Source organism: Meleagris gallopavo, chromosome 27, assembly GCF_905368555.1.
Source record: "Meleagris gallopavo chromosome 27, MGAL_WU_HG_1.1, whole genome shotgun sequence".
Taxonomy (NCBI): domain Eukaryota; kingdom Metazoa; phylum Chordata; class Aves; order Galliformes; family Phasianidae; genus Meleagris; species Meleagris gallopavo.
In genome coordinates, this window is record NC_139430.1 from 1,799,816 (window position 1) to 1,822,373 (window position 22,558).

The 22,558-nt window shown below is 59.1% G+C and overlaps 1 protein-coding gene across 10 annotated transcripts; it reads left to right on the forward strand.

Annotated features, from left to right (window-relative positions):
• Window positions 1–988: 988 nt before the first annotated feature.
• On the forward strand, window positions 989–22,264 carry ARHGEF11 (Rho guanine nucleotide exchange factor 11). 10 transcript variants are annotated; one of them, XM_085209872.1, is made up of 42 exons: window positions 989–1,387; window positions 6,723–6,752; window positions 7,458–7,549; window positions 7,920–8,018; window positions 9,050–9,099; window positions 9,178–9,235; window positions 9,518–9,696; window positions 9,793–9,864; window positions 10,199–10,318; window positions 10,566–10,620; window positions 10,712–10,788; window positions 11,244–11,381; window positions 11,504–11,578; window positions 11,971–12,072; window positions 12,447–12,545; window positions 13,074–13,116; window positions 13,206–13,302; window positions 13,383–13,505; window positions 13,720–13,743; window positions 14,124–14,268; window positions 14,378–14,495; window positions 14,953–14,982; window positions 15,231–15,360; window positions 15,468–15,647; window positions 16,041–16,088; window positions 16,594–16,781; window positions 16,860–17,006; window positions 17,278–17,357; window positions 17,621–17,746; window positions 17,841–17,958; window positions 18,182–18,360; window positions 18,434–18,509; window positions 18,684–18,851; window positions 18,955–19,042; window positions 19,144–19,245; window positions 19,437–19,519; window positions 19,594–19,800; window positions 19,880–20,152; window positions 20,546–20,638; window positions 20,892–21,091; window positions 21,191–21,377; window positions 21,637–22,264. In XM_085209872.1, the coding sequence occupies exons 1-42, from the start codon at window positions 1,353–1,355 to the stop codon at window positions 21,684–21,686; spliced, it is 4,584 nt and encodes a 1,527-aa protein (XP_085065998.1). In that variant the 5' UTR covers window positions 989–1,352; the 3' UTR covers window positions 21,687–22,264. The 10 variants fall into 10 exon arrangements, with proteins under 10 accessions (XP_085065998.1, XP_085066000.1, XP_085066001.1 ...); XM_085209874.1 differs by having other exon boundaries at window positions 15,234–15,360; XM_085209875.1 differs by having other exon boundaries at window positions 14,399–14,495.
• Window positions 22,265–22,558: the final 294 nt, after the last annotated feature.

The window sequence follows — 22,558 nt, forward strand, 5'->3', positions numbered from 1 at the left end:
GGGAAGGAAGGGCTTGGGGGACAATCCCAGCAGCCTCTGCTCATTACCAGGAATTCTTGGAAAACGGCCCCAGATCATTTTCATTTTCATTTTTCCACGTTTTCCCTGCTGGGAAATTTACAGAGGAAAAAGGGCACAGGGGGGCAGATGGAGCCTCTCCCCAACCCTCCATTTTGAGGTTTTGTGCCCCATTCACCGTCTCCAGTGGCACAGAACACCTGTGGGGCTTCCAGGGCGGTGGGGGCTTCGTGTGACCCCTGGGACCCCACAAAGCAGGAACCCCAAAATCTGCAAAGTGACCTCAACATTGGGATGAGACGGGTGTCACCAGGATGTGGGGTACCCCAAAGCCAGGGTGTGTCTGTGGGTCTGCAGTACTGAGGCTGTCCCTGTGGGTCCCCAAATCTCTGCTGTCCCCTCAAGTTCCCCATATAGGCTCTGCTCACTTCAGTCACCAAATCTCTGCTGTCCCCACGGGTGCCCCATACCTGGGTACCCACTGTGTCCCCCCCACACCCATCAGTCCCTACAGGTCCCCAGATCAGTGCTGTCCCCTGGAACCCTCCCATACCCAAGTAGTCCCATACATCCCCCAAACCCATGCAATCTCTGCAGATCCCCAATTCTCTGTCCCCATGGGTGCCTCAAATCTCTGCTGTCCATGGGTGCCTCAAATCTCTGCTGTCTATGGGTGCCCCAAATCCATGGGTGTCCCAAACTTGGCTGCCAAATCTGGGTGCCAAATCTGGGTACCCACTGTGTCCCCCCACACCCATCAGTCCCTGCAGCTCCCCAGATCAGCGCTGTCCCCAGGAACCCTTCCATCCCCATATATCCCCCAATCCCCTCGTGTCCCCAAATCCACGCAGACCCCCCCACACCCGTTCACACCCCCAGCAATCCGCTACCCCCCCCCCCCCTTTCCCCCGGACCCCCCCATATCCGGGTATCTCCGCCGTTCCCTAAAACCCCGCACCCCTCCCTCACAGCCCCCGCCGGCTCTGCCCGCTCAGCGGCGGGGCCGAGGGTCGGGCGAGACCGGGGATTGGGAGGGCCGTAGGCCTCTCCCTCGGCCCGGCCCCCGGTAGGGCGGGGGACCGCGCCGAGCCGGGCCGCGCCGAGCGGAGCCGCGCCGCGCCGAGCCGGGCCGAGCCGGGCCGGGCCGGGCCCGCCGCGCTCCCCGGGGCCGCTCGGGGGACGCTGGAGCCGGGCAGCGCCGCGCCGCGCTCCGCCGCGGGGCCGCCGGGCGCCCGGGGATGGTGGCGGCCGGCGCGGGGCTGCGGTTCCCCGAACCCTGAAAGCGGCTGCGGCCCACGGGCGCCGGGCGGCGGCTGCGGGGACGCGGAGGAACCATGAGCGTGAGGCCGCCGCAGGCCGCCCCGGACAGGTACGGGAGGAATGATTCGGCCGGGATCCGCTGGCACGTAGCGGCACTGAGTGGGGGTGGGGGTCCAGATGGGGGTCTGGGGATGTGGGGGGACGTCGTGGGGCTGCGACCCGCGGAGAGGAGCAAACAGCGGTGGTGCTGGGGGTGAGCAAACAGCGGTGCTGAGCGTTGGGGGCGAGTGGATGTAATGGTGCTGGGCACCGGGGGTGAGCAGACACAGCGGTGCTGGGCACTGGGGCTGAATGCATGCAGTGGTTGCTGGGGCTGAGTGCGTGCATGGTGCTGAGCGCTGGGGTTGAACAGACACAGTGGTGCTGAGCAGAGGAGCTGAATGAATGCAGTGGTTGCTGGGGCTGAGTGCATGCAATGGTGCTGAGCAGTGGGGCTGAATGCATGCAGTGGTTGCTGGGGTTGTGTGTGCACAGTGGTGCTGAGCAGTGGGGCTGAATGAATGCCGTGGTGCTGGGGCTGAGTGCATGCAGTGGTGCTGAGCACTGGGGTTGAACAGACGCAGTGGTGCTGAGGCTAATTGCATGCAGTGGTTCTGAGGCTAATTGCATGCAATTGTGCTGGGCGCTGGGGTTGAATAGATGCAGTGGTGCTGGGGTTGTGTGCATGCATTAGTGCTGGGCACTGGGGGTGAGCAGGCAGTGGTGCTGGGCAGTGAGGCTGAAGCCACGCAGTGGTGCTGGGGGTGAGCAGACACAGCGGTGCTGAGCATTGGGGCTGAATGCATGCAGTGGTGCTGGGGGTTGAGTGCATGCAGTGATGCTGGGCACTGGGGGTCAGCAAATACAGTGTTGCTGGGGTTGAGTGGATGCAGCAGTGCTGGGGCTGAATGCATGCAGTGGCTCTGGGTTCTGGCATTGGGTTGGGTGCTGTGTGCTGTCCCCTTGGTGCATCCCTGTGCCCCTTGGTGTGCCCACCATTGGGTTCTTTCCGCCTGCAGGTTGATGGTAGGTTATTTTTAATTAATTCTTGCTGATAGATTAAGTGTCCACAGCTGAACTGTGTGACCGTGGGGCGGCTGTGGGTGGGACCTCCCCCCCCCCGCCAAAGAGCCCTTTTTCACATCCCCAAAGCGCTTTGGGGTTTGGCTGAGGTGCTGCGGTTGTCACTGCTGTGGCCCCAGAATGGGGACCCTGAAAAGATGCAGCTCAGTTTCAAGGAGCAGCAGGCTGATGTTGGAAACCGTGGACCAAAGGAGCAAGGAGCAACGCTGTCAAATAACTCTGCTAACGCATGGTCCAGGTGGGAGAGGGGATGCTGCCCATCCATCGGGCGTTTGGATGTTGAGAACAGTTTGTGGGGAGCCCTCATTGGGTGTCCGTGGCTCCTGTGCTGGGCTCTGAACCCATCGCACCACCTGGCTCGTCCGTCCGTCACCTTGTGGCTGTGGTTTGGGGCACTCAGTGCTGGGGTAGCTTGGCTGCTCCTCTCTGTAGCCCTGCCTGGTGCTCAATGTGCCCTGTGGGTAAGATTAACCGAGTGCTTCCACCTCTAGGATGGAGCACGGCTGCAGAACCTTGCACCAGGCTCTTCCTTGGGTTTTGCTGGGCTCAGCGGCGATGAGGCCACGATCAGAGGTGGAGGTGCTGCTTGCTGTGACCTGGAGTGGGTGCCAGGTGTTGGTGTGAGGCTTAATGCCTCTCTCTGCTCCTTAAATAGCCGCCGTCCTGCTGCTCCGTAAGGTCAGCAGCCTCAGGTGCCCTGGGAAGCTGTTCTCCAGCACAAAAGCAACCTGAAAATGGGTGAAATGGTGTGAAATTGAGGACTTTCTCCCTCTGGCTTGCTGGTGAGGGGTGGCCTCAAGGTGGGTGCAGGGAAAGGGCAACTTGATGCTGTCCTGATGCCATCCCAGTGCCATCCCATGGGCAGGGGATGTGTGAAGATGCTGGTGCTCAGTCTCTCTGCTCTGCAGCCTCCAGCCTCAACCTACAGGAGCCATTCCCAGCGCTGTTTCTTGCAGCTCCTCGTGCTGCTCTGACAGAACGGTGCCTCAGGGTGTGCGTGGTGGGAGGGCAGGGAGTAAGCATCCCTGCAGGGCAGTTGTTCTGTGCCTGACTCACTGCCTTGCACCTCACGTGGTTTCAGGGGTGAACCACCTCAGCCACGCCAGGTTTTTCGGGGCCAAGCAGCACCGTGGGCACTTCAGCAGAGCCACATGGGAATGGTGTCTCCTTCACAGGAGCCCGGAGCCTAGCTTTGCTTTCCCTGTCTGCCACCCTCTGCACTCTCATGCCGCGGGCAGGGAGGGGAAGGATGGCAGACACTTCTCCCAATAGGGAGGAGAGGGTTGGATGGGTGCGGGCTCGCTCAGTGCCGCTGGCTGCTCTAACGCCACAGCATTTGTGGAGCACAGTTCATGTGCAAAGCGCTCCTCAAACATTGTTAAGGCACAAATGCTCATCTCTCAACCCCTCGTGCAGCTCTTGAGCAACAGGAGCTCCCCGGGCGCTGTGCTCCCAGCCCCTGCCCTGCTTGGCACAGCTGGCGTGGCTCGAGGCGTCCCTGCAGTTCCACTGCGGTGTCTCCACCATGTCCAGGTCCCAACCAGCAGCTGCAGGACCAGGTCCTTCCTACAGGCTGTGGCCAAGGTCTCACCCCTCTGGTGTTCCCTTCTGGGTTGCACCTTTGGTGTCACCGTCACCAAAGTCCCCACCTCACCACATTGAGGCTCCCTGCAGGGAATGGGCAATACCAAAATTCACAGGAACGGAGTCTGCCGTGCCATTAAGTAACCAGGGCTGCTGCACTCGTGTTAATTTTTTTTCGCTCCCATTTAATTAAAAACCTTAATTTAAACAAAGCTCCCACGGAATCCTGTCTGCTGCAGCAAGGTTGCTGCAGGAACCCAGGGATTTAATTCAGTTTGCCGTGGAGTGGACGTGGAGCTTTGCATCTGATTTGCAGAAGGAAAATTGATACCCACGGGCCAAGCTTTGCTTTGCTTTGCTTCTCTCCCTCGGAAGTAAAAGCAACAAGAAGAAGACAAACAAACAGGTTGGCTGCTGAAACCCCAGTGAGGTTGGAGGGCTCCTGGATGGGTATCACAGTGCAATGGGGCTGTGTGCACTCTGTTGGTTTCCCTGAGCAGGGCTCAGTGTGCATCGTGCCTGAGCTGCGATGCGATGCACACGTGCCAGGCTGGCTGTGCCGGGCTCACACCGTCCCCCTGTGCCACACCATGGGGAGGGGGAAGGAGAGGAAGTTGAATCATTTTTAGCTGAAATTCCTTCCTTCCTTCCTTCCTGCCCCAGAATATCAGGAGGGGAAGGGCTGTGCAGATCGGTGGGGCCATGGGTTGCAGCGGGAAGCTCTGATCAGCGCAGCATCGCACTGCAAGCATCCCGATTCCCTTTCCAAGTTTTTTTTTTTTTCTTTTTTTTTTTTTTCCCCCCATCCCACAGAGCTACCCAATTCCGAGTGGTGTTTTTTCCTCTTTTATCCCCTGTTTATTTATATTGTTGGTAGCTCCCGTCCCGCTCCGGCCAGGCAGCGTGCCGTGCCGACGTGTCTGACGTCGGTGTCCCCGGGAGGGGACTGCAGGGAGCAGCCATTTGGAGACAGGGAAGGAAAAAAAGATCCCAGCCTGGAGCCAGCAGCTGCACGGCTCTGCCTGCAGCCTGACCCACTTTGAGGGTTTGATCCTGTTTCTCTCTTAATCGTTTAATTGTGGCATTTGCTCTGCGTGGGCAGCACTCGCTGGGCCGGGGGTGTTTGCTCTTTAGTGTGGGTGATGTGCTTTTTTTCCTCCCTTTTTTGGCCAGTATTTTCAAGCTGAATTGCCTTCAGGATTGCCCTGTCCCATGGGAAGAATTCTGCCCTAGGAAAGAGCCGGGTGATGCCAGTGGTGCTCACTTCCTCCTGAGTGCTGCGATGCCACTGTGGGGACAGAGCATCTCCAGCTTGCTGACATGGGGACGTCCCACCCAAAGATGATAATTGAGCTAAAAATAACTAGAACTGGGAAAAATAACGTCAGTCCAGGAGAGGGACTTGCCCTGGGCTCAGCAGAGCGTGGGACATTGGGCTGGGGCCGGTCAGAGCCTGGCAGCTGTAGGGCTGCAATGAGTCAGGGCCCTCTGTGAGTCAGCCCTGCAACCGCGGAATTTGGAGCCTGAAGGGCTCCGGAGTTAAATCTTTGAGGAAAACCCAAGGGCTGATGTTTGTGTGGTCACAGATTTAGGAGGTGATGTCTTCCCCAGCGCTGGGCCAGCGGAGCTCGTTGGTGTGCGTGTCACCCCCAGGACGAGCATCTGCACAGCCCCAAATCTCGGAGAAATGCACCCAAAGGAGAAATCGCAGCGCTGCTGCAGCCTGGCTCAGGGCTCGGTTGTGTTGGCGCTGCTTTTGGTTCAGAACAGGCGTGGTTTGGCTCCCCATAAGTCAATTAGGAAGAAGCTTATGCAAAGCCGAATTAAACTACTCTTTTAGATGGAAATAAGCCGGCGCTGGCCCGGTGGCTGCGGGTTATCCGGGAAGAGTCCGGCTTTGAGCTCGGTGCACCGGGCTCTGCGAAGCTCCAGTTATCAGGCTTACAGCACAGAGCTCACAGCACAGCCCCTCTGGGGTCTCTGCATATGGGGCGATGCTGAAAGAACCGGTCTCAACTTGGCCTGGATAAAGGCACCTCCTGCCCCGTGCCTGCCCGCCTGTAATCCCATGGGTAATCCCAGGGGTAATCCTGGGGGTAATCCCGATGGGTAATCGCACCAGGATCACGCCGGTGTTGTGCCCCTGCGTTTTCAGCCTACAAATGTGCCTGGGCTCCATCCTGCCAAGGTCCTGATTGCATCCCCTGATTGCAAACGTGATCGAGTGGATCAGCGGCTGCGCCCAATGGCTGTGTGTATGGGGTTGGAGTTAGCGTGGCCCCGGCAGCCCTCAGTGAGATGCTTCTTAATGCCCAGGGTCTGCAGGGAGCTGGTTCTGTGCCATGGCCCTGTGGCACTGGGGCAGGAGGAGAGTGCTGATCCCATGGAAAGGGGTGAATTACTCAATGCCTGTAATTGTGGTTTCGGAGCTGTTGAGTCTTGGAAAATGGCAGCGTGGCTCTCCGGCTGGCACTGCCTGCAACTTTGATCCTGTGGGGGTTTGGGTGGTGCCAGGACCCCACTGTGGTGCCCCCCAAAGTGGCAACAGAGGGTCCTGAGGTGCCTTTCCTTCATGGAGGTTGCTTGTCCTGCAGGATGCGGGGCGGCAGTGTGGAGTTTGGCTGTGCTGTATGTCCCTCTGTCTCTTGATCTGTTTGTCTCCTCTTTCCCCCTTCCTGCACTGCTGTCCTCTGGGTCTTGTGCCACCTCCATTGGGGTCTGTGCTCTGCTGGCAGCAGAGCGGGCAGCAAAAGGCAGCGCCTGCCCAGGTAAGCAGGGTCGGGGCTGCCTGAACTCGCACGCTGCACCCTCGCTTCACTGCAGCCCTTGGGGGCAGGGCACAGGCCCATGGCTGCTCCTGCCAGTGGTGCTGTGGCCCCAGCATCTCTCTCCTGGTGCTCTGGGACTCCCAACTCCAGCATGGCCCCGCAGCGCTGGCAGGAGCAGGGATGAGGAAGCAGCTGTGTTCCCATTTGGGAATGGAGGCACTGTCTGGGCCCCCACCTCCCGCTGCCATCCCTCCAGCACCAGGCGAGGGGATGTGCTGCATCCCTGCAATGGCCCGAAGTCCTCAGGCAGCTTGTCCATCCTGCACCCTGCTGCGGGACCACAAGGCACAGCGAGGGAGCGAAACATCACTGAGCCATCTGCTGTCTGTCCGTCTGTCTGTCCATCTCTCTTCCATCCCTTGCAGCTTCCTCCCTGTTCTGCCATCAACCCTTCTGTAGCCTGCCAAGCCCTGCGGCTGTGCACACTGCATGACGCCCCTGTCCTCTGCCTGTCCCCTGTGCTGCTCTCCCTGACCCCACTGAGCATCCCTTGGGGCTGGGATGGGAGAAGCGCTTTCCCGAAGGGCAGGCAGGTGCCAGCTGCTGGTGCTTCTCCACGTTGGGCATGTGTTGTTCCTGAGAAGAAGCCAGGTCCCAGTGGTGACTGGAGACTGCTCCGTCAGCCCGACCGCGCTCTCCCTGCAGGTTGAGCAGCCTGTCTTCCCTGGGTGATTCATCTTCAGAGCGGAGATCTCCAGGACACCGCCGTCAGCCCTCTGATTCCTCCGAGACCACAGGTGGGTTCTTGAAATTGAGGACGGTGCTGAGCTCTTTGCATGGTTGGAGAGCTGAGAGCTCCCAGCGTTAGCAGTGTTGGGCTGCATCGCATTCATCCACAGGTTGTGGATAGGAAGGGACCCTCCTAACAGCAGGCTTCAAACAGCCCTGAAATGTCCCCTGGGCTGGGATGGAGCTGTGGGTGTGGGGTTGGTGCTCCTATAAGCCGTAATTTCCACCCTGCAGTAGGGATGTTCTGGCATTGAAAGGCTGGGTTGCACATAGTGGTCCACACTGCAGCCCCAAGTGCTGCCTCAGCTCCCAAAATCAGGCATCCTGGCAGAGCCATGGCTCAGAGCTTCACTGGCTTTTCTTCCTCTCCCTCCCCAGGTTTGGTCCAGCGGTGTGTCATCATCCAGAAGGACCAGCATGGCTTTGGCTTCACCGTCAGTGGGGACCGCATCGTCCTCGTCCAGTCCGTGCGGCCAGGTGAGAGGGTGGAGGGGCCGGGGGACACCTCGGGACCCCCCTCACCTGCTCCGTGCCTTTGGAGAAACGTAGCACCAAGAGTTTGTTTCCTCAGTGGGGGATGTAGCAGGGTTTGGGGTGTCCCTGGGCAGGGACAGGTTAAGTGCTGCCATGGGTGGGTGGGTGGGGAATTCCCTCCGGCAGCCCTGGGTAAACACACGTCGGCAGCGCGCGGCTCTTGGCGCTGTGCTGCAGGAGATGCTGCTGGTTTTGCAGTATAATGACTTTGCGGGGTGGCAGGGCTGGGAGCAGCAATTTAGACAGACAATGAGCTGCTTATTTTACAGCGGATGTTCCCACCTCCTCCCCCTTCCCCCCTCTAGCCCGAAAGCCAGGAAAAATGAGAATATAGTAAAGGGAAAGCACTGCGGGTTGCAAGGGCACGTTTGCACTGGGGTTCCTCTCTCCTGCAACAGGAGCTGCGTGGGGAGACCCCTCCATGCCCCTCACTCCAGGCCCCCCTGGGATGGGGACCTTTCCCAGCTACACTGCTTGATGTGTGGTCACATGCACCCACCTCACCCTGGCGTGGGATGGTGGGGACGCCCACCCGGGTCACTCACTGCCAATAGTGAGAGCATTAAGAGCCAAAAGAATCCCAGCGATCCCATGTACTTTCCACTTTTGGAGCTCATTGCTGTGTCTCAGCCCCTTGGCCTGGAGTCGGAGCTCATGGAAACATTTCCTCTTGGTTTTGGCTTGAGGAAAAGATAATTTTCCCTGTATTTCAGCCTCGGTGGCTTTGTTACAGAGTGGAGTGGGGAGAGGAGCAGAGCAGCGCTGCTGCTGGGCCCCTCTCTGGTGTCCACATGCACATGGTGCTCTGGGATGTGTAGGAGTCACCGCGGATGCTGGAATCTGAGTCTGGCCAAGGATGGGAAGGGCTGGGTTGTGACTGCTTGAGCAGCACAAGGGCTATTTAGGCTGGAAGGTGGTGTTCACATCGTGTTGCACAGCCCTTCCTGATGTCGGTCTGTCTGTCTGTCCTGCAGGAGGAGCGGCCATGAAGGCTGGGGTGCAGGAGGGGGATCGCATAGTCAAGGTGAGCGTCGTGGCCTGTTCTGCCATGCCCTGCTGCTGTGTCCACAGCTGATGGCTCTCCTCTCCTCCCCTCTGCCAGGTGAACGGCACCATGGTGACCAACAGCTCCCACCTCGAGGTGGTGAAGTTGATCAAGTGTGAGTATGGCCAGAAACTGCCACAGCTCTGAGCTTGGGGGCCTGAGCTTTCCTTTTTTTGCTGCTGAGGACAAGGCTACATCCCCAGCGGGGGAGAGACAGCGTTATGCCCAAGGGCAGGGCTTGGTTCTTGGGAGAAGATGAGGAAATCTGTCTCAGTCCTCCACATGCACACAGGGATAGGGATGTGCCCACCCATTGCTGCGATGCTCACCTGATGTTTCAGGGAGTGACTAACAGGAGATTTTCTTTCCCTTCCCTTCTAATCCTGAATGTCCTCAGCTGGTGCCTACGTGGCCCTGACACTCCTGGGCTCCCCACCACCGTCAGTGGGGCTCTCCAACTCCCAGCAAGACATGAGCATGACAGGAGCACCTCGCAATGCCCCTGCCTGCCCCCCACCACCTCCACCCCCACCACTCCCCCCGCCGCAGCGCATCACTGGCCCCAAGCCCTTACAGGTAATGTGTCCTGCCCACCCTGCTCTCTGCCTTCCTGCAGGCTGCAATGCATCGTAGGCAGAGCTCAGCCTGTCTTGTTTCCAACCTACATTGCAGGACCCTGAGGTTCAGAAGCATGCAACACAGATTCTCCGGAACATGCTGCGGCAGGAGGAGGCAGAGCTGCAGGTACAGTGCTTCTTCTCCTCCTAGAGTGACTCTGGGCTGGGTTGTCCCTTGCTTGAGCTGGTAGGCACTTAGAGAAACTCAACTCTCCACCCTTCTCTTCTGCTCATGATGTCCAGTTAACAGGCTCTCACAGCAGTCCATAGCATCCCAGCCAGGCTGCGCTGGTACCTGGGTTAGATGTGCAACATTTGGGTACTGTTTGGCCCAGGGGAGCACTTACGCGGGCATCAGCCCATTAAGCCACACAGCAGCTGTGTCTTTGCCCCCGTCCCATGAGCAGCAGGACAGGCTGATGGGTTTGGGGTCGCTGTGAGCATCCTCATCTCTCACTCAGCGCTTCTACGAGGCGTACAACCGCAATCCTGGCACTGTGGTGGGGGAGCAGATTGAGGGAGCACGCCGGCGGGTCAGCCAGCTGCAGCTCAAAATCCGCCAGGAGACCAGTGGCTCCGTGGTAAGCGAGGGGCACAAGTTCTATGGGAGCCCTAACTTAGGTTAGGGTTAGGCACCAGGCTTAAGGTGTCCTGGGCTCCCTCTGGGGATGGGGGAGCGTGGCCGTGGGGGGTGCTAGTGTTCCTGGTTTCCCACTTCTGCTATGGTGGGTGGGAGCTTCTGTAGCCAGGTGTCCTCTTGTTCTGTGCCGGGGTGTCTTCCTGTGCTGGGTGACATCCGACTGGTCCCACATTCCCCTCACCTTGCAGGATTTGGGAAGATTGTGCGGTGATTCCAGCATGGCGATGTTCAGGGCAGCAGAAGGTGAGTGGTGCTGGCAGTTTGTACCTTCCCCGCTCCTCAGTGTGCACAGGGCAGTCCTGAACACGGGGCTCAGCCTCTCCTCTGTTCCCAGGCCGCCTCTCACTGGATTCTCAGGATGGTGACAGTGGGTTGGAGTCGGGCACAGAGCGGTTCCCCTCTGTCAGTGAGGTGAGAGCACAGCCCAGCTCTGCTGGACCCAGCAGCGATGAGGGAGAGTGTTGTTTAAAACTAAATGTCACCTGGGGTGGCTGAATATGACAGCAGGGTGCAGTTGGAGGGGTCTTTGCACCACTAGTAACCAAGGACCTGGCTTTGCAGTTGTAATTACTTGCTTACCTTCTGAACAAGCTGAATTTCTTGATGCTCAGAGCTGAGATTGCAGTGCTTGGGCTTGCACTGTATGTCCCGACATTGCTGCCCCAGAAATGAGGGGTCCCCAGGCTTGTGCTTCTAGTCTTAAACAGCCCTGAAGGTTTTATGTGGTTTCCAAGTTTGCTGGGCTTATTGAGGATGTGGTCTTCATGGTCTCAGAGCTGCAAAGCGCTCTTGGGGGACAACCCTAAGCATTCCTACCAGTCAGGCAAGAGCCATCCCCAGCCTTTCCTCTCCAACACCCTAAACAGATCTCCCTGAACCGCAACTCTGTCCTCTCCGACCACGGCCTGGACAGCCCACGCACCTCCCCAGTCATCACCGCCCGCCTCTTCCAGCACCATCGCCGGCAGGGCTCCGATACCACCTTCACCCCCACCACTGAGCAGGTAGGATGGAACCAGTGCCCTGGGCACACAGCATCACCCAGCCTAGCAGGGTGACGATGGCACGTCGAGTGTCCCCATACTCCTGGTGCCCAGCTCCTAACGCTGTCCCCCATCTCCTGCAGGGATCAGAGCGCACGGGACGACCTCTCATCATTGGGCCAGAGGAGGATTACGATCCGGGATATTTTAACAACGAGGTAGTGGCACCAAGCCGCTCTTGGCTCTTGTCCCATCTCACTGGGGGCAGCTGGCCAAGGTCACGGGACAGGGCTGTCACTCCTCCCATGCTCCTCCCTTTGTGGCTGCATGTCCTGGAACCCAGGAAGCAGTGACATTTAGAAATCATCCCAAGGAGGAAGCTGTTCAGTGACCTCATCTGCCTCTGTCATCCCAGCCCGTGCTGAGAGCATTCCTGGATGACAGCTGTCACCAGCCTGGCCACTGCCGTGGTGGGGATGGGGATGTCCTGGGTTGGGCTGGTGGGAAATGGGGAGCAGGGGCTGGAGCTTCACCCAGGGGTGTGCCATGGGGCTCCAGACTAGTCAGTTCCCTTCTTTCCTAACCAATGCTTCTCCTTTGGGCTTCGCAGTGCGACTCCCTCTTCCAGGATTTGGGCAAGCTGAAGTCCCGACCAGCACATCTGGGAGTCTTCCTGCGCTACATATTCTCCCAGGCAGATCCCAGCCCCCTGGTAAGAGCTGGAGGCAGCAAGCTAGGAGAAGTGCCAATAGGCCGATGTATCCGTGCCTTCCCCACATCCCTGGGGCCTGTGGGTGCTGCTGGTTTGCTGAGCACGCTGCTGAAGTGCAGGTTCTGTGTGTAGAGCTCAGGCAGCTGCTGGCAGCCGTGTCCCCAGCTGTGCAGCAGTGAGGGAAGCCCAGTGTAGGGTTACACGTCCTCCCCTTCCTCCCAGGCGTGACGCGGGGAGGGCGCTACCCTCCCAGACCCCCACGGTCGTTTCCTGTTTCATGACCGTCTGGCTGCTGCTCTATTGGATGTTTCACCTTCCTGCTTCTAAACCTTCCTCCTTCTTCGCTGCCCACCTCTGGTCTCCCCTCCTTGCAGCTCTTCTACTTATGCGCAGACGTTTGCCAGCAGACAACAGCAAAGGATTCCCGGGGTTTGGGGAAGGATATCTGGAACATCTTCTTGGACCGGAACGCGGTGAGGGCAGGGGTTGTGTGCCTGCATCGGGGTCCTTGCATCTACAGGGGGTTGGAGGGGAACCAGCCAGCATCAGTGTCATGTCCGTTGCATGAGGGACCTTTTTTAACTGTTTTTGCCACTGACGGTGCTTTGCTGATGCTGATTTCTCTGCTTCGGTGCAAATTGCGTAAAGCATTGCGCAGGCGTTGCACAATGGCAGCAGAACCAGGCAGCTTGGAGCAGGGGTCATAGAGGCAGGGCTGGGGCTCAGGCTCTGCCCTCTATTCCTTGGGTTCCTATTGCTCGGAGGGAGCACGCTGCTCCAGAGGCGTTTGTGTTCTGGGTGCTGCAGTGAGTGCTGGGTGCTTTGTGCACTGGGAGCATGGGACTCTCAGCTCTCACGCCCCCCAGCTGCAGAAATGCCAAACAGTGACAGTGCAGGAGCACGAGGCACCCTCACCCTGCAGCTCAGAGCTGTCTGAGTGCGGCTTTGGCGTGCATGCTGTGTCCCAAGTTCCTTCACACACTGTTGTGTTCCTTCTGCAGCCCCTCCGAGTGAAGGTGTCGGAGCAGCTTCTGGCTGAGATCGGTGAGTGAGGAGTGCTCAGGGGCTGCCAGAAGGTCCTCACTGGACTTTCCTGCATGGCTGGTGACACTGCCTGTCCTTTTACCACCCAGAGGCTCGCCTGCGGAATGGGGATGATGTCCGAGCTGCCCTCTTCGAAGCTCAGGAGATGGTGATGCCTGAGATACAGGAGCAGATCCAGGACTACAGGTGACAGTGGAATGGTCACCCCAGAGAGCTCAGCATACCTCCCCCTATGCTTCACAGCACTGACCCCCATGTGCCCACAGAACGAAGCGCACCATGGGCCTGGGGAGCCTGTATGGGGAAAATGACCTCCTGGACCTGGATGGGGACCCACAGAAGGAGCGACAAGTGGCTGAGAAGCAGCTGGCACAGCTGGGTGACATCCTGTGAGTGTGGGCTGCCTGGTCCTGCCACCTCCCCAGTATGCTGGTTGAGGTCGGGAAGGAGAATTTGGAGTAGGAGCTGGGGGTGCTGGTGGCAAAAGTGGGAGGAAGGAGCTGCAGGGGGCACAGAGGGAGCACCCTGCCCTGGGATGGCTCCCTGGGGCTGAGCAGAGGAACTCAAACAAGCTCTTTTATTCCTCCTCATCTCTCTCTGCAGGTCAAAATATGAAGAGGACAGGAGGTGAGTGACTCTCAACCATGGCAAGCATGCACCCAGTTGTGACTGTATTGCTGTTGTTGACTAAGGAGGGGAAAGGGGGCTCAGAGAGGAGGTGCTGAACCACCCCTTTCCCATGCTGGCCTGCAACATCTTGTCCCAGTGCCAACTTTATGCCTGTGGCTATCATGATGTCAGGCCCTGGGGAAGAAGTGTCCCCAACTCTTCTTGAAGGCTGCTGCCTTTCTGCCCTCCTTGTCCCTTCCCGGGTGTCTCCTGGCCAGGGAGAAATGATCTCTTTGTCACCCCAGACCCCACAGGATGTCCCAGTTCCATTTTCACTCTCCAACCCATGATGCCGTGTCCTGGTGTTCTGTCTCTACTCAGACTCTGTTCTCTTGCAGCTCCCCCATGGCCTTTGCCCTCAGCACATACATGAACCACACTGGCATCCGCAGCCGTGAGCCACGCGTGGCCAGCACCAGTGAGAAGGCACAGGCCCTCCCAGACAAGGACAAGTGGCTGCCCTTCTTCCCCAAAACCAAGAAGGTGAGTGGCGTGATGGCTGCTGTCCCTCTGCTCTGCTCCCAGCTCCCTCTGCAATGTGTGGTTGGGATGGATGAAGAGCTGTGGTGTATTGCCCACATTGTGATGCCAGCATTCCTCTCGGGTGTCCCAGCAGAGCAGCAGCACGAAGAAGGACAAGGATGCCATGGAAGACAAGAAGCGTAACCCCATCCTAAAGTACATTGCGAAGCCCAAAATGTCCCAGAGCAGTGAGTATTGGGATGCTCTGGATCACTGAGCTGCTCAGCTCACTGCTGCTGAGAGATCTACAGCCTTTGGGTGGCCCTTGGGCACCCACCACCCCATAGCAGGCGCTTCTCATCTGCCACCTGTGCTCTCCTCATCCAGACCCTTTCAAAGCCTCTTGTCTCAACCTTGCTCCCAAATGGCTTTGAAGGGAGAGGGAGGAGAGCTGAGCAGTGCTTATCCTGAAAATAATTCTCGCTGCCCCATCCTGCAAGCTTGCAGGCTGCCAGGAGCTGTGGGGTGGGCTGAGGTGGTGGAGAGCGTGCAAAGACGTGTGTGCTCTAACACGTGTGTGTGTGTTGCCCCCCCTCCTGCTTTCAGTTCTTATACCATTAGCTCACATGCTCCCTTCTCTGCCTCCTCCGCTGTTGATACGCAGGATTGATTTGACATCTCATTTTTGTTTTTTTTTCCTTTCAGCATTTCATGTCCCTTTGTCCCCTGTTGAAGGTAAAAGCCCTTTTCTTTTATTTGCCATTCATCTCACGTGCTCAGTTTTGGTTTGTCCCCCCAGCACTGCTGCACCAGGCACTGGATGGGCTGTGGGGAGGGAGGAGGGCTGCCCCATGGGCACTCTGGATGTCCCTGGGGAAGCCCCAGTGGTAGCCTTGGTGACATCCCACGGTGAGGGCAGCAATGCCACCATCTTTCTCCTCCTGCCTGCCCTCACCTGGATCTGTCCCTTCTCTTTGCCCTAGCAGTCAAACCCGGCAATGTGAGGAACATTATCCAGCACTTTGAGAACAACCAGCATTATGAGAGCCAGGAGCCTGGCTCGCAGCGTCTCTCCACCGGCAGCTTCCCGGAGGACCTGCTGGAGGGTGACGGGTAGGAGGGGTTTGGGGTGGCAATTCCTGCCCTCTGTGCTCTCACCCCGTGTTTTCTGCCTGTGCATCCCTCAGCCTGATGCTCCCAGCTCTGTCTCCCCGCTGCAGATCTCGTGCTGAGGTCAAGCTGGGCCGCTCGGAGAGCTTGAAAGGCCGTGAAGAGATGAAGAAATCACGGAAAGCAGAAAACGTGCCCCGCTCCCGTAGTGATGTGGACATGGATGCTGCAGCCGAGGCCACCAGGCTTCACCAGTCAGCATCGTCCTCTGCCTCCAGTCTGTCCACCAGGTGGGAGCTGCCAGCAGAGCCAGGCTAAGGACAGGAGTTCCCTGTGGCCCTCAGGAGGGAGCTGGGATGGTCCAGTGCCTACCCACAGTGTCTGGGTTCTGCACCTCACCCCTTGGGTTGGGATGCTGCCTCCTGGGCAAGCCCTGAGAATCCAGGCCAAGCTCTGGCCACTCAGTCCTTACCTGCAGATCTTCACTGATGTTTGTCGTGGGAAACCAGTTAGAATTGGGTTTAATCCACATTTGTGCCCCAAGCCCTGCCTTGCAATGGGTGGCACTTGCCCCTCATCTCAAGGGATTTGCTCCTGGGAAGTGCTGCAGGGTGCTGTATTGAGAGGAGAGGGCCCTGTGGGTGCCGCAGGGTCTCATGGATGATGCTCCCATCCCTCCCCAGGTCGCTGGAGAATCCAACCCCACCCTACACGCCGAAGATGGGACGCAGGTGAGTGGCACGGCTGCTGCTGCCATCGCCTCTACCTCACCACCCCGAGCCCGCCGCCACCTCTAGGGCTGGGTCCTACAGAGCAGGAGAGTCACTGTACAGGGGGCTGGGGGTGTCAGAGGGGATCTTCCTAGCTTCTCCCGGGCCTTGATAGAGCACCAGGGGAAGTGATGCTCAGGGCTGCCCTGGGAGAGAGGGAGGGAGCCCCCAGAGTTGCCTCCACTTGGCGCAGTCCTGTGTAACTCCAGCTCCCCGTCCCAGGGGTTAGGGGGCACCTCTGTTCCCTTGTGTCTCACGCAGGAGCTTAATCGACCTATATAGATGGCTGCTGGGGGACCTAGTCTGTTAGCTCAAGAGTCAGAGGCTTGTGCTTCTTGTGCTGAAGGTCCCAGGTTCAAGCCGAAATAGGGCCCAGGTAGATATTGGCTGTGCTGGAAGTGCTGCAGGCGGGCTCATGGGGGGTAGGGCTGCAGAGTGCTCCCACTACTGTTTTTCATCCACCCAGGAGCATTGAGTCGCCCAGCCTGGGCTTCGGCGCCGACCCCTTCCTGCCTCACCTGCTGGAGGATGAGCAGGGCCAACTCTCGGACCTGGAGCCCGAGCTGGATTCACAGAACTGGCAGCACACGGTGGGCCGGGAGCTGCTGGCCAGCCTGCCACAGAAGGAGATTGACCGGCAGGAAGTGATCAATGGTGAGGAGCTAGGAGTGAGGAGCTGGGAGTCTGCAGGCACAGCCCAGGGACACCTCCAACTCCTCTGCCTCTCAACAGAGCTCTTTGCCACGGAGGGGTCTCACCTACGCATCCTCCGAGTCCTTGACCTCCTCTTCTACCAGCGGATGAGGAAGGAGAGCCTGCTGTCCCGGGAGGAGCTGGCACTGCTCTTCCCCAACCTCCCAGATGTGATTGAAATCCACAGTAAGTTCTTCCTTCCCTCCCCTCTGCCCTGTGAACCTTCCTGCAGTGGCAGCACTGCCCTGGGCTTTACAGTGACCAGCCTTGGCTGGGAACATTGTCCTCACTTTTCCAGCCCCGTTTCCCTCTGCTGGGGGCTCTGTTATTCCAGGATCTGCCAATGCCCGTGTCTGGCTGGGCTCTTTGATTGTTGCAGATCTTTGTAGCCCACTTTCAGTTTCGCTCATGGCAGCAGCAGTTCAAAGTTCACTGTGTCTCCCACTTCCTCCTCCAGATTCCCTCTCCGAATCTATGAAGAAGCTCCGGGAAGAAGGACCAATCATTAAGGAAATCGGGGATCTCATGCTGTCTCGGGTAAGGAGGGGTGGCTGCTCAGAGGGGATGGGGTGACTCCAGCCCTGGGGACGTCATGTACTCTAGGAGTAGACAGAGGGTCCTGGAGGTTTCTGTACAGAGTGCAGAAGTGACCCTACTGTCACAGAGACCTGCACTGTCCCCCAGTGCCACTTGCTCTGGGAACCAGAACCTGGGGATGAAGGAGTTCTGGGAGAGCCACGGTGGCATCGAGGTGGGCCAGGACTGTAGGTTTCTGAGCCCACATCTTTCTGTGCCCCTAGTTCGACGGCCTGGCCAAGGAGGAGATCCAGCAGGTCACTGCTGACTTCTGCTCCTATCAATCCATCGCACTGGAACTTATCAAGACCAAGCAGCGCAAGGAGACCCGTTTCCAGATCTTCATGCAGGTTCGGTCTGCTCTTGGGCTGCTTCTCACCCCATGGTTCTCTTGGCTGCCCCTGCTCACACCCCAGCGCCTTCATCCTCTTCCTCCTGCCCTAGGAAGCAGAAAGCAACCCTCAGTGCCGGCGCCTGCAGCTCAAGGACTTGATCATCTCAGAAATGCAACGCCTGACCAAGTACCCATTGCTGCTGGAGAACATCCTCAAGCACACTGAGGGTAGGGGCTGGAGGACTCGTGGCTCTTCTCACCTAGAGCCAATCTCAGGGCTGTGAGGAGGGTGTGCTGCTGTCCAGCCAGGATGGGTGGGTGCTGGGGGGGACTCCTTCCCTCCATCAGCTCTGGGCTGGCTCCATGTGGGCTCGGGATGCAGCCATGGGTGTGAGTGCTGCTCAGCTACACGGGGCAGCACTTGCTCCCCCTGACCCTCACCCTGCTCCAGCGGGCACCTTGGAGCACGACAAGCTGTGCCGGGCCAGAGACCAGTGCCGGGACATCCTCAAGTATGTGAATGAAGCAGTGAAGCAGGCAGAGAACCGACATCGGCTGGAGGGCTACCAGAAACGCCTGGATGCCACCTCACTGGAGAGGACCAGCAACCCGCTGGCAGCTGAGTTCAAGGTGATCCCAGCTCCTGGGGGTCAGGGGGGTGCCCAGTGCCAGCACCCTCACTGCTGCCCTCTCCCTGCTACAGAGCCTGGACCTCACCTCTCGGCGCATGATCCACGAAGGGCCGCTCACCTGGCGTATCAGCAAGGACAAGACTGTGGGTATGGACCTCCCCTCTGGTCCTGCAGGATATGGGCCACCTCCAGCCCTGGTGGCATTCTGAGGATCCTCTGAAGCTGTGCCAGCTGAAAATGTCGTGTCCTCAGGGCCATCCTTCCTTGGCTGTGAGCACAGCCCTGATGCCCTGATCCTCTTCTCTCTGCTCTCTGCTCCAGATCTGCACGTGCTGCTCCTCGAGGACCTCCTGGTGCTGCTACAGAAACAAGATGAGAAGCTGGTGCTCAAGTGCCACGGCAAGACAGCTCTGGGCTCCTTGGATAACAAGCAGACCTTCAGCCCCGTCCTCAAGCTCAACTCAGTGCTCATCCGCTCTGTGGCCACAGGTAGCGAGGGGACAGCAGGACGCAGGGGGTAGCAGGGGACCTGTCCTCTGAGCGTGTTCTTTGCCGTACCCTGACCTTCTCCATTGCTCTGTCCCCTGTGCAGATAAACGAGCCTTCTTCATCATCTGCACGTCAGAGCTGGGACCCCAGATCTATGAGCTGGTGGCACTGACATCCTCTGAGAAGAACACGTAAGGGCTAAAGGGGTGCTGGTGCTATGGGCAGTGTGTGGCTGGGGAGGGGGCTCCCCAGTGTGACCCCCCAGGAGCTGACAGTGCTCTGGGCCGGCCAGGTGGATGGAGGTGCTAGAGGAGGCGGTGCAGAGTGCCATGAGGAATGCCACCTTCCCCCCAAAGCGCCAGATGCCAGAGCCCACCCGCATGGCACCTTCAAGGTGAGCAGCATGGCCTCACTGGGAGCAGGGCTGGAGCCTGGGTGGCACTCATAAGTGTCTCCAGCTGGTGGGGATGGAGACATGAGTTCTCCCTGCTGCAGGAGCTACTTGCTGGAGACCCAGAGGCAGCTCCCAGGGCTCCTGGCCCTTAGCACTGCCATCGTCCAGTCTAACCCTTCTCCATCCTGCAGCCTGGTGTTGCAGGACCCTGATGTCTCCCCCATCCTATCCCAAGTCAGCAGCTCTGCAGCAGAGGTGGAGGAGAGCTCCTCAGGTGATTCCCCGTGCTCAGTTATCCATCTATACCTGGGTTGGGACACAACCCTGAGCTCTCCCCTCTCCCTGCAGCAGATGACAATCCCACGGAGCTGCTGGGCAGGGAGCAGCCCCCGGTGCTGCTGGAGGAGCCAGAGAGCAGCGAGGTGGAGGAGGAAGAGCTGCCTGCTGGATCCCTGCATACAGAGGTGTCTGATGCTCTCCCGGAGCCCTCCATGCGCCTGGCACTGCCAGTTCCCAGCCCGGCCGAGGGGTTGGCCGAGGCAGCCCTGGAGGATGGTGAGTGGTGCTCAGAGGGATTGGGGAGGCCCACCTTGTGATGTCAAACTCCCCCAACCCTATTCTCCCCCCGTCCCAGTGGAGAACCTGCGGCTGCTGATCCTGCGGCGGCTCCTGCCCAGCCGTGACACAGAGCCTGAGGATGACCTGACACCCACGCCGTCAGTCATCGGGGGTACCCACACCTGGGACTCAGTGCTCTCCAGCCAGGACTCAGCCTCCCAGGAGGTGCTGGCTGAGCCCCCCAGTGCTGCCGAGGAGCCAAAGCCCCGATTGGGGTGGGAGGAGCAGAGTGAGAGGGGTCCAACAGTGTCTGCTGAGGAGCAGAGCAGCCTCAAGGTGGTCCGGAAAGGTATGGAGAGCTGCCATCCCCCAACCAGGGAATGGTGGGGCAACTGGGGACTGTTCCTTTCTCTCCCCTCGCTGGGATTTGGGGTCTCTCTGCATGAGCTTTCGTGGATCAAAGCTGGGGTGCTGGTGATGGGCTCTGATGGGTGCTGGTGGTGGGATGCTAACTGATGCTGAAGTGCTGGTATTTGGGTGCTGGTGGTGGGGAGCTGATGGGTGCTGGTGCGGAGGTGCTAATTGGTGTTGGGATGTCGACTGATGCTGGGATGCTGACCAATGCTATGCTGGTATACGGGTGCTGGTGATGGGATGCTGATTGGTGCTGGTGGTGGGTGCTGGTGGCGGGGCCAGCTCACCCCCTCCCTCTCCCTCCCCCCTCTCTTTTTGGGGTGCACAGCCCCAGCGGAGGGTGCTCAGGAGGCCACGCCCTCGCCAGGCAGCAGCCAATCAGAAACTGAGCTGCAGGAAGGAGGCGGAGCTAATGTAGATGGTAAAGAGACCCCCATCCCTTCCTGGGGGTGTCCTTGAGTCCCCAGAGCTGTGTTTCCCCATTATGCCCTCCTGTCCCTTGAAGGCAGCCATGTCCTCCACGGGGACACGTGTCCCTGGGGGGTGCTGTATCCTTGGGGAGGGGTGGGAGGGGGTCATGTCCCCGAGGGCTGTCCCCACAGCTGAGGACACGGAATACCACCGCAGCCCTGATGCCCCCCACCACACTAACACTGCTCCTCCCTCCCTCACAGGTAACTACTTCTACGTTAGCATGCCTACCGGGCCCCCTGAGTCTGCGCCGCCTCCAGGACCCCCCCAGGCCATCCAACCTGAGGAACCCCCCCGGCCCAACACTGCAGAGTGTCCCCCAGACCCACCCGGCCCCCTCCACGATGTCGACCTCATCTTCCGCACCATCGAGCAGCTGACGCTGAAACTCAACAGGCTGAAGGTGAACCCCAGTCAAGGGGGGATATAACAGAGTGGGAAACCTCAAACCTGTACCCTCCCCACCCTGACGTCATGCCCTTTCCCCTTGGTGCCTCCCCAGGCTGTGGAAGCTGCCCACCGGGAGCTGCTGCGGTCCCTGGGACACAGCTCATCTGCAGACACCACCCCCGTGGGGCTCCCGGCCCCAGGGATGGAGGGATGGTCCCAGCGGCCCCACAGCCCCGAGGCTGACAGCCCCCTGACCCGTTCCCTGCGGAGCCTGCAGGGCCACAGCACCAACATCCCAGGTGAGCGGCTGGACCCCATCTCCTTTCCCTTGGGTCTCCATCTCCCCATCCCCCTCATGGCCCCTCTTTTTGCCATCCTCCTCACTTACCTTTCTTGCCCCATTCTCTCTGTACCCCTTCAGTATCTTCTCCCCATCCTCCTCACCCCTTTCTCCCACTTCCTAATCATCCCCTTAGAATGGTTGGGGTCGGAGGGAAACCTTCATGCACACCCTGACTCCAACTCCTCCCCCCTCATACACCCCCTTATCTCCTCCAGGGTGCAGAGCCCCCTTGGCCGAAGACCCCGCGCACACCGCCGACCTTTAGCCACGGAGCGGGGTGGGGGGGTCTCCCCCCCCACAATCACTCAAAGCTGGGGAGCTGCCCACCAGCCCCCCCAACCCCCTGGGGGCTGGGAGCAGTGCCAGCCTCACCCCGGGGGAGGGGGAAGGGGGCTCCTCTTGGAAGGAGGGAGCGTGGGACCCCTGGGCCCCCCCCCCACCCTGCATGGCAGCCCCAGCCTGGCTCCCTGCACCCCTGGCCGCGAGCGCTGGATCTAGTCTGTATAAATGCACTTTGTTTCGTTCCTCTCCGTGCTGCGGCCCGCCGCTCCCCGCTGACTATAAATATGTACGTATGTGCACCCATCGTGTAAATATCCCCCCCTGTCCTCCCCCCCCCGTGTCACCCCCATTGGGGACAGCGTTGTCCCCAGGGCTGGGGCGAAGGGCAGCGTCCGCCCATCCCACGCGTAGAGGCGAGGCCGGCGCTGGGGTGTCTGATATATATAATATATATAATAGAGCCAAGACTGACTGGTTGCTGTTTGATGCTGTATAATCTGTTTTATTTTCTTCCTTTCCACGGTAAAGAAATTTATTGTTGTTGTTATTTTTTAAAGAAAAGCCCAGAAATACGTTGTTCTTCACCCACAGGCACATGTAGGGCTCATGGATCCAGGCTGTGCTCCTCCTCCTGCCCCCCAGGCTGGGGGTTTGCTCCTTCCACCTCCGTATGCTGGCAGCTGGGGGGGGTGGCTCAGCTACTCGCTGAGCTGAAGGAAGCCACGGGGGCCCCAAGGCTATGGATGCTATAGAGGTCCTTATGGGATGGGGGATGCCCCCGGGGGGAAGAACTATTGGGGCTGAGGGTCCCACCACCTGAGTGCATCTCTATGACAGCGTGAGAGATGGGGTCAA